Here is an 11210-nt window from a genome sequence, read left to right on the forward strand (position 1 = left end):
TTCTCCCTCTGTCTCCTCCTTTCCTTCAAAAGCAAGGAATAAAATCACAGCGGGGGAAAACCTGATAATCCTTGACACTGTTTCCATTATTTACTCATTCCGCTCCTCGGTTTATCTTTAGGAAAGCTCCAAACTCCAGACTTTGAAATTTCGAATCTGTAAAATTGGTTCACCAGAAAAGGAAAGTTCACTACTTTATATGAGCTGAAATCTCTGGGAATCCAAACAGGCATTAACTCTTTTTGGACCCTACTTTGTATTTTTCTACAGCCAAGTATTGGGTTTTTATTTGAATATTTCTATTTATAAAGGAGGAAGAGATTTTTGGGTTTTCTTTGGTGGAGTATAATTATGGTGTATTGAAAAGAAAATTACAGAGTAAGAAATAACAAGAAGAGGAAGAGTTGGTGATGGTGATTTGATATGTGGACCTAGTCTTTTTGGGTTTTTCTTCAAGGTTTTGGTTTGGATTGTTAATTTGTTCACACAGATAAGATTTTCCATGGATGGCCTGCTGTCTTTTTTTATTATTACTTCAATTTTCTTTTCTTTTTATTTAAATTTTCTTATGGTGTTTTTATATTCACTTCTATAGATAAGGAAAGACTTGAGAGAACTCTCGGTGATTTTAGCACAGATAGCTTATGCTACAGTCGTGATCCTATTAAAAGCTTGTTCTGTTCTTCTTGTTTTAATTTTAATTTTCAAAATTTGATTTTGAGCGAGATAGAGATGGTAAGAAACTCATTGAATTTTTGGTTTCATGGTATTCCATTTTGTTTTCGTCATGTTAAAAGTTTATCTATGTTTGTTTCCTGATATAGTCAATTTCTCAATATGATTTTTCTTGTCTGCGGTTTCAGGGTTTGATTACAAATTTCTGGTTAAAAGAGTCTGAACAGGAATATGCCTGCTGAATCAAATATGATGAGGAGAGCACCAACAATTCAACATTTGAATAACTCAGCAGGAGATCTTGACAGTGAAGTGGGTGTTTCAGAGTTTGCAAGATACACAGTACACATTCCCCCTACGCCTGATAATCAGCCAATGGAAATCTCTATGCAGTCACCGAATCGGCATGTTTCTAGAACTGTTCATGACACAGGCCACGCCCAGATGGTTGGCTCAACAAGGTCAATATGTGCTGTACCTGGATGCAATCGTGAGATCATAAGTGATGAGGAAGGTATAGATATAGTCCCTTGTGAATGTGGTTTCAAGATTTGTAGAGCTTGCTACAGAGACACAATTAGTGCTGGTAATGGCGCTGAGGTTTGTCCTGGGTGTAAAGAGCCTTATAGGAGGTTGTATGTGTCTGATGGGGAAGAAAAGTTGTCATTGGTGAAGTCGTCGTTCACAAAATCGCCAACAAAGTCTTCGGAGAGAGCTTTGACAAAAAGTCGGACTAATGAGTTTGATTACACAAATTATTTGTTTGAATCAAAGAGAAATTATGGGTATGGAAATGCTGTCTGGCCAAGAGGCGATGATAGTGGGAATGATAAGGGTGTCAGTAATGGAATTGATGGGGACACCAAAGTTTTTAATGACAAACAATGGAAGCCGCTTACTCGGAAAGTGAAAATATCTGCTGCAATTCTTAGTCCATACCGGTATGAACTCTGGCTCTAATGGTCATTTCTGTTTGTTGGATGATGATTTGCTTTTTTTAGTTTAATAAGTTATGCATCTTTATCTTTCTGAGCATTTGTAGTTCAAGTTGGTCTGATTGTACAGAAAAAGTATTAGTTTTTCTTTATATAATCTCTTGATGGTTAATGCTTTGATACCTTCAAATTTCTTAAGAAGTATGATGGTACATCCTTGTGTGATATTGCTTTCCAATTCCATAATTAATTTGTTCTGATGCCTCTGGATGCTGGATTCTTTTCTGCTTTTCTTGATGTTTCTAGTCTCATTTATTCATGCTATTGCAGTAAGTTGAATCATTTGACAAAACTATAGTCTTCCTTACTTTTTCTTTTTTTATAATGTCATGTGGTAGGATATATATAGAACTATTATAAATTTTCTTCTGAATAATACTGTTAGAAAGCAAGCTCAGACCCATCCTTGACATGGTTAATGTGTATTTGTAGGCTCTTGATCTTGATTCGAATATTGGCTCTTGGATTATTTCTATTTTGGAGGATTACAAATCCTAATGAAGATGCAATCTGGTTGTGGGGTATGTCTGTGGTTTGTGAAATCTGGTTTGCCTTCTCTTGGCTACTAGATCAGCTTCCTAAGCTCTGTCCTGTTAATCGTGCCACGGATCTTGATGTCCTAAAGGAGAAGTTTGAAACACCTAATTCTTATAATCCACTAGGAAAATCTGATCTACCTGGCATAGATGTCTTTGTTTCTACTGCAGACCCAGAGAAAGAACCTCCTCTTGTTACTGCAAACACCATTCTGTCAATTCTAGCAGCTGACTATCCTGTTGATAAGATTTCATGTTATGTGTCTGATGATGGAGGTGCGCTTCTTACGTTTGAGGCCATGGCAGAGGCTGCTAGTTTTGCCCGAATCTGGGTTCCTTTTTGTCGGAAACATGATATCCAACCACGAAATCCTGAGTCTTATTTTAACCTGAAAAGGGATCCCTACAAGGATCAAGTTCGTCCTGATTTTGTCAGAGATCGGAGGAAGGTGAAACGTGAGTATGATGAGTTCAAGGTGAGGGTCAATGGTCTTTCTGATTCAATCCGACGAAGATCTGATGCCTATAATACTCGGGAAGAGATGAAGGTTTTGAAAAATTGGAGAGAGAACAATGGGGATGAACCAATGGAAAGTTTGAAGATTTCAAAAGCTACATGGATGGCTGATGGAACTCACTGGCCTGGGACATGGACTGTTCCTGCCCCTGAGCACTCAAGGGGTGATCATGCGAGCATCATACAGGTAAACTATTTGACAACATTTTCTAATTTTCTAGCCTGTGAATTAATCAAGATAAGAGACGATATAATCTCTAGTAATTTATTTTTCTATATGGACCACAGGTGATGTTGGATCCTCCCAGTGCTGAGCCACTAAAAGCTACTGAAGTTAATGAAACTTCAATGGATGTCAGAGAGGTTGATATTCGCCTTCCTATGCTGGTTTATGTTAGTCGTGAAAAACGGCCTGGTTATGATCACAACAAGAAAGCAGGAGCCATGAATGCTCTGGTTCGAGCATCAGCAATAATGTCCAACGGCCCTTTCATTCTTAATCTTGACTGCGATCACTATATCTACAATTCTGAAGCATTGAGAGAAGGCATGTGCTTCATGATGGATCGTGGAGGAGAGCGCATTTGCTATGTTCAGTTTCCTCAGAGGTTTGAAGGAATTGATCCATCCGATCGATATGCTAATCACAATACTGTTTTCTTTGATGTAAATATGCGAGCACTTGATGGCCTTCAGGGTCCAGTTTATGTTGGAACTGGATGCCTCTTTCGCCGGACTGCACTTTATGGTTTTGAACCACCTCAGTTGGAAGAGCAGACTGGTTGTTGCAGCTGTTGCTTTCCTCGCCGCAAGAAGTCTGCAACTGTTGCTTCTGTCCCTGAAGGAGATGATGAAGAGATGCAACTCACTCTTATTCCCAAGAGGTTTGGAAACTCCTGTATGCTTGTTGACTCTATCAGAGTGGCTGCATACGAGGGCCAGCCTCTCGCTGATCATCCTTCTATACAAAATGGACGAAAGCCTGGTGCTCTGACAGCTTCAAGGGAGCCTCTGGATCCCCCCACAGTTGGTGAAGCAGTAAATGTAATCTCCTGCTGGTATGAGGACAAAACTGAATGGGGGTTAAGCATTGGCTGGATCTATGGTTCGGTGACAGAGGATGTGGTAACTGGATATCGGATGCACAATAAGGGATGGAGGTCTGTCTACTGTGTGACAAAAAGGGATGCCTTCCGCGGAACTGCCCCAATAAATCTCACTGATAGGCTTCACCAAGTTCTTCGATGGGCCACTGGCTCTGTTGAGATATTCTTCTCACGCAACAATGCCCTTCTAGCCAGCTCCAGGCTTAAGTTTCTGCAGAGGATTGCTTACCTCAATGTTGGAATCTACCCTTTCACTTCGATATTTCTCATTGTGTATTGCTTCATTCCCGCCATTTGCCTTTTCTCCGGACAGTTCATAGTTCAGAGTCTGGACATAAACTTCCTTGTGTACCTCTTTGTTATCACCATTACTCTTTGTGCTCTTGCTGTGCTTGAGATAAAATGGTCCAGCATTGAACTAGAAGGGTGGTGGAGGAACGAACAGTTTTGGTTAATCGGAGGGACAAGTGCTCATCTTGCTGCTGTACTCCAAGGCCTACTCAAGGTGATAGGAGGCATTGAGATATCCTTCACATTGACATCAAAATCTGCAGGGGATGACAATGATGATGAGTTTGCCGATCTCTATATCATCAAATGGACGTCTCTGATGATACCACCACTCACGATCATAATGGTTAACCTGATTGCAATTGCAGTTGCCCTTTGTCGGACGATTTTCAGTACTGTCCCGGATTGGAGCAGTCTGATAGGAGGTCTGTTTTTCAGCTTGTGGGTTCTGATGCATCTTTACCCGTTTGCCAAGGGATTGATGGGGAGACGGGGGAAGACACCGACAATTGTTTATGTCTGGTCAGGTCTGATTGCCATCTCCATTTCTCTTCTCTGGGTGGCAATCAATCCACCATCACAAACTGGTCAAATTGGAGGCTCATTCCAGTTCCCTTGACAAGTTCATTCTTTTGTACAGGGCCTTGGCCTCCCCCATGGTGGAGCATTGATCTTCTTGTCTATTTATGTCTTTGATATACAAAATGAAGCAGGGGGGATACATGTATACTTACATTCATTACAATTTACTTCTCAATTCATTCACATTAGTGAAATTTCAGATTAATGATTTTATAGAATTTCAGAAAGTATCATGACAATTCCAAATTAATTTTATATTTAATTTGAGTTTAGTGGTTTTTGTGATTTATTCCTTAATAAGTATAAGTTCAAATATTTAATTATGAAATTGAAAATACTGAGTAAAATTAATTTAATAATGCGTCAAACATGTAATTATTAATCTTTACTAATCAAATAGGAATTGAATGTCATGAATTCTTTGAACTTAAGAATATCGATTAATGATAATATTAATGTTTATGACTTTATATCTCGAAATAATTGAGATGTGCAAATATTATCCAAAAACTAAGAAGAATGGACCTTAAAACGAGATTATCCTTTATGAATTATTTTTTTTTCTTATCGAAACAAAGGATTTTAAAAAATAAAAATATTAATAAAAACCACAAGTCAATTAAAATTTGTAATAGAGTTGAAAACAATTGTTATGTATAATTCAATATAATTGACTTGTAATATTCAGATTAATAAACTAGCATTTTCTTTCTTTCATTCTTTCTTTTTCTACTAATTATAAAAATATTTCAAGTTTTTGACCAATCAAAATGAAAGATTAAAATACATGGTATTATCAAGTTCAATAGTTGAAATTAATAGAGAGTTGTTAATAATTAATTATCGAAGCTCCTAAATTATTAATTTTATAAATTTAATTATATTCGAGTATAAGTTAAATAAATATATTATTTGTATAAGAATAAATTACTGTATTAATTTTTTGAATAATTCATCTCTTACAAATTAGATATTAAAGGTTTTCAGTTACAATTCGATAATTGTAAGTTATAATATTAGTGTGAAATGATTTTTTTTTTTTAAAAATAAAATGTAAAAATTTTGTAGAAAATTATAAAAATTTCTCTAATATATATATATATATATATATATTCCACATTTTGTTTCACATGGAAGTTAGAATTTGTAGCACCCGGAAAAAAAAAAAAAAAAAAAAAAAAAAAAAAAAAAAAAAAAAAAGGGGGGCCACGTCAGCAGCCGCGTCAGCAGCCACGTCAGCAGTCCCGGCCAACCAGGGCCTGCCACGTGGCAAGATCGCGTCACTCCGAAAGGAGCCACGTTGGCGATCCGCGTGGGTGCGATCCGACGGCCCAGATCAATCACGCGATCGGACGGCCCAGATTCAATCGCACGGACGGCCCAGATTCAATCAAAAACGAACGGCCCAGATTAAAACAAAATGAACGGCTGTGATCAAAAGGCAAGGGGTTATAAATAGAACCCCCACACCAGACCACAAACCCTAGCCGCCAGCCGCTCGCCGGAGAAGACGAACCAGAGGCCGACCGCCGCCACCCGCCGCCACTCGCCGCCGCACCGGGGAAATTTCCGACCGCCGATCGAGGTAAATTTCATACCCCCGACTCGTTTTTCCCCACTGATTCCTCCTATGGCCAAATCGAAACCGAAATCCCGGCCAAACGGCCGGAATACGCGGCCGAAGCCCAGCGGCGCCGCCGCGCCCCCTCTCGGTTTTTGCCTCCGACGAGGCCCTTCCCGGCCTCCGTTCGATGCAATTTTTATATCACCGTGATCACCATTCTTTTCTCTACAGGTTGACCGGAGCCGAATCACCAAAACACGAACCTCGCCGGAGAGCCGCTGCACCCGAGAGCGCCGCCGCCGGTAAGCTCCGTTTTTCCGTGATTTTTTGGCCCCCCGAGGGCCCTAGGGCTGTTTTCTGACAAGGACCAATGCGAGTGTGGCCGAATTCGGCCGAAAACGGCCGAAAACAGTCAACCCGAGGCGACTCGCCGCCGCCAGCGGCGGCGCCGTCGCCGGAGCACGGCGGAGCCGCCGTGCCGGAGTCGCGATTTGGTCCGAAAGGGGCCCTGGGCCTAATTTGGATTTTTTTTTGGAACACGTGCAGGTACTGTTAGTGTGTTTCAGTTCCCCGGGAAAAATTCAGGGAAAATTAGGGAAGGCCTGCAGGCGCACTGTGAATCGTATTCGGATCTCGAAAACAAGTAAGGACCCCTCACCCTATTTCCTATCACGGTATTAAAGTTCAAAATGATAAAAACGGTATTTCTTGAATTAACGCATGTGTGAAATTGCTTAAGGTTGCTAATGGAGCCCGAGTCTAGTGTGATTGATGATTTACTGTTATTTGGCCTGTTTTACACTGTTTACAGCTCTAAATGCATTATGGGGTTTGATGTGTTCATTTTATAGTTTCGAATGCATATATTACTGTTTTATTAATTATGGGTTGAATGACTGAAAAACTGATATTGTATGTTGTCTGTTCGGCATGAATTACGATTTGCTTGTTTAAATGTGAATTGATGATGCTTATTGAGGAAAAAGGGAAATGAAACATTGTATAGACTGATAATTGTATGATGGGGTCAGCCTGACTAGATATCCTGGGAGATGGTGGACGGACCGGGTCCGTAGGGAACCCTACCGGGATTGTGGTCTCACATGCCGGACGGGGTATGGAGATCTTATGGTTTTGGCGCCCATATCGGACGGGGTATGGGGACGGCCCGTTTCACCCTCATACCGGACGGGGTATTGAGGTTTATGGTTTTGGCGCCCATACCGGACGGGGTATGGGGACGGCCCGTTTCACCCTCATACCGGACGGGGTATTGAGGTTTATGGTTTTGGCGCCCATACCGGACGGGGTATGGGGACGGTCCTGGAAACTGATTATGAATGTTAAAGGTTAACGGGTAGCGGAACCCCTATGGACCCCCACGGATACTAGTAGGCTGGTAAATGAGAAAAAGATATGTTGTACAATGATTGAATTACAAGAGGCGTGATAAGTGTTATGTTTTACAGCTTAGATTATTCAATGATTATGATAATGTTATTGTTTTTCTCATATTGTTTTCATAAATTCCACCAAGGTAAGTGGATGGTAAAAGTTTTATTATTGATAAAAGGTTTTGTTGTAAATTATGCTCCATTGGTCTTTTTGTGTTTTTCTACCCACCTTTATCTCCGTGACGGTGAGATATCGTGATGTTCTTACTGGGCTAGTGTAGCTCACTCCTTAATTAACCATTTCAGATCAGGAAGACATGGTTCCCGAGCCCGTCCCGCAGGAGGACGACGAAGGGGATGCCTAGAGACTCTGTAGTCATACGCATAGCTTATTTTCGAGTTTTCTTTCTTAGTTAGTTTAACCTTTTATATTTTAAGTACGTTTTTGGTTTTTCGTGTAAGGGATGTTAACTGAAATTTTGATCTCGCTTCCGCATTCGATGTATTTAAATACTCATTTCATTTTAACATTTCCGGGGCCGTTACAGTTGGTATCAGAGCCGCATTTCCTCGGACCCATCCCTTACACAATAATGCCTTAGAGTAATACTCACCGATATATCGTTACTCAATCATTCCTTGTGAAAACGAGTACACGGGAATGAGGAGAGGAAGGCCCCCACTAAACCAAGCGGCCCAAGATAATTCACTTCGGGAGGATTTAGACAGACTATTTGAGATGGTGGAGGCTCTCGTAGCTGCCCAGCAAAGGCAAGAGGAGAGAAGGGAGTTACCCGGACCTCCTTCGCTAGCGCAGGTTGAGCCCCCGCTACAGCAGGCTGATCCCGAGCCACCCCGGCAGGAGCCTGTTCCTCCACAGTACCACCCGGCGCCACAGCCGCGGTACGACCCTGTACCATAGCCACGGTACCAGCAGGCGCCGCCACAGCATATTCCAGTGCCCCCACCCCATCAGCAGGCGCCACCACAGGGTCCCCCAGTTCACCCTCAGCCGGCCCCAGTTCCTTTACCTCGGGACCCCGCTCCCTCCTTGATCGACCCCGACTTCATAGAGAGGTTGTCTACAGGGCATGTGCCATGGAGATAGCAGATAGAAAATTGAGGGTAGACCTGATAGGGTTAGACACAGGGGATTTTGATGTAATCCTAGGAATGGATTGGCTGGCGGCGTATCACGCCACCATAGACTGCTTTAATAAAAAGATTGTATTTAATCCTCCCAACGAGGAGCCATTTACAAGTTAATAAAATTATTCGGTACTGATTCTCCCTAATGACAAATTCTTTTCTTCTTAATTCCCAGTGCGTTGATATTGTATTTTCCCTAACTAGGTAAACCCAAGAAGGAAGTTTATATCCAAGAGATTCCAGTAGTCCGAGACTTTCCAGACGTATTTCTGGATGAACTGCCCGGTCTACCAGGGGACAGAGAGGTCGAGTTCACCATAGACTTACAGCCAGGAACCCAACCCATCTCGGTAGCTCCTTACCGAATGAGCCGCATCGAAATGGAAGAGCTAAGGAAACAAATCACTGAGCTACAAAACAGTGGCTTCATTAGACACAGCATTTCCCCATGGGGTGCCGGGGTTACTTTTGCAAGGAAAGGAGATGGAACGTTGAGGCCGTGTATTGATTATAGGAGGATAAACAAGGTAACAATTAAAAAAAAAACAAGTACCCTCTCCCCCGGATTGATGACCTTTTCGATCAGTTGCAGGGTGCACAGGTTTTTTCTAAAATAGATCTACGATCAGGTTACCATCAGGTAAAAGTGAGAGCAGAAGACATCCCCAAGACGGCATTCCGAACCAGGTACGGACACTATGAGTTCCTGGTTATGCCGTTTGGGCTAACCAACGCCCCGGCCATCTTTATGGATCTAATGAACAGAATCTTCAGAGAGTTCTTGGATAAATTTGTCATCGTGTTCATCGATGATATCTTAGTCTACTCAAAAAGTAGAGAAGAACATGCTCATCATCTTGCCCAAGTCCTCCAGGTACTCAGGGAAAAGAAGTTGTATGCAAAGTTGAGCAAGTGTGGATTTTGGCTCGAGCAAACCGCCTTCCTAGGACATGTTATATCGAAGGAAGGGGTGTCGGTGAACCCCGAAAAGGTTGAAGCGGTACTTGGTTGGAAAAGGCTGACAACAGTTAAGGAAATTCGCAGTTTCCTAGGGATGGCGGGTTATTACCGCCGGTTTGTCGAAGGGTTCTCCAGTCTAGCGGCCCCTCTAACCCGACTCACAAAGAAGAATGCAAAGTTTGATTGGAATGAGAACTGCGAAAGGAATTTTTTCAGAATTGAAGAAGCGACTGACTACTGCACCCGTACTGGCTCTACCGAGCGGATCAGGAGGGTATTATAGTGATGCCTCCTATCTGGGCCTGGGTTGTGTCCTGATGCAGCATGGAAAGATTATAGCATATGGGTCTAGACAGCTAAAGAATCATGAGAAGAACTATCCTACCCATGACTTGGAGCTTGCCGCAATCATACACGCCTTGAAAATCTGGCGCCATTATTTGTATGGAGAGACCTTTCAGATCTACACCGATCATAAGAGTTTGAAGCACATCTTCACTCAGAAGGATCTCAACATGCGTCAGAGAAGGTGGATGGAACTCCTCAAGGACTATGATTGTGACATCCTATACCATCCAGGTAAGGGCAACGTAGTAGCCGATGCCCTCAGTAGGAAGAGTGCAGGCACCCTAGCCCATCTGATGGTTGCGGAATGCAGGTCCATTGGGGCTACGCAGCAGGTTCGACTGCAAGATCTGAAGAGGGCCACATGTTTGAGCCACCTAGCAGTCCAACCCGAGTTAATCCAAAGAATAAAGGAAGCCCAGCCAATCGACCCCGCCCTAGTAAACCGCAAGAAGGATGCAGAACAAGGAGTGAACTCAGAATTTCAGATCTCTGCCGACGGATTGATTCGTTTCAAGGACAGAATGTGTGTCCCAGACGACAATGAATTAAAAAGAGACATCATGACAGAGTCCCATAGTTCAAGGTTCGCCATGCATCCAGGAAGTACAAAAATGTACCAAACTATGCGACCCCGATTCTGGTGGAATGGGATGAAGAGAGATATAGCCGACTTTGTATCTAAGTGCTTGGTATGTCAGCAGGTCAAAGCAGAACATCAACGCCCAGGGGGGTTGCTTCAGCCTTTACCGGTTCCAGAATGGAAGTGGGAACACATCACCAGGGACTTCGTATCGGGACTACCCAAGGCACGATCGGGACACGATGCCATATGGGTAATTGTCGATCGACTCACTAAGTCTTCCCACTTCCTGGCCATCAGAATGACTGATTCGTTGGACAAGTTGGCAAGAATGTATGTCCGGGAAATAGTCAGACTGCATGGGGTCCCAGTAACAGTGGTATCCGACAGGGATCCCAGATTCACTTCTCGGTTTTGGAATAGTTTCCAGCAAGCTATGGGAACAAAGCTGTCCCTCAGTACTGCCTTCCACCCCCAAACCGATGGACAATCAGAGAGGACAATCCGTACACT

The 11210-nt window shown here is 42.6% G+C and overlaps 1 protein-coding gene across 3 annotated transcripts; it reads left to right on the top strand.

The window, feature by feature from the left end:
* The first annotated feature begins 2 nt into the window (after positions 1-2).
* Positions 3-4929, top strand: CSLD6 (cellulose synthase-like D6). Of its 3 annotated transcripts, none has more exons than XM_088216399.1 (4): positions 3-735; positions 864-1616; positions 2103-2910; positions 3012-4929. In XM_088216399.1, the coding sequence occupies exons 2-4, from the start codon at positions 907-909 to the stop codon at positions 4737-4739; spliced, it is 3246 nt and encodes a 1081-aa protein (XP_088072525.1). In that variant the 5' UTR covers positions 3-735; positions 864-906; the 3' UTR covers positions 4740-4929. The 3 variants fall into 3 exon arrangements, with proteins under 3 accessions (XP_088072525.1, XP_021895364.2, XP_088072526.1); XM_022039672.2 differs by having other exon boundaries at positions 3-457; XM_088216400.1 differs by having other exon boundaries at positions 3-229.
* The last annotated feature ends 6281 nt before the right edge of the window (positions 4930-11210 follow it).

Source organism: Carica papaya, chromosome 3, assembly GCF_054855325.1.
Source record: "Carica papaya isolate Zhongbai chromosome 3, ASM5485532v1, whole genome shotgun sequence".
In the NCBI taxonomy this organism is placed as follows: Eukaryota; Viridiplantae; Streptophyta; class Magnoliopsida; order Brassicales; family Caricaceae; genus Carica; species Carica papaya.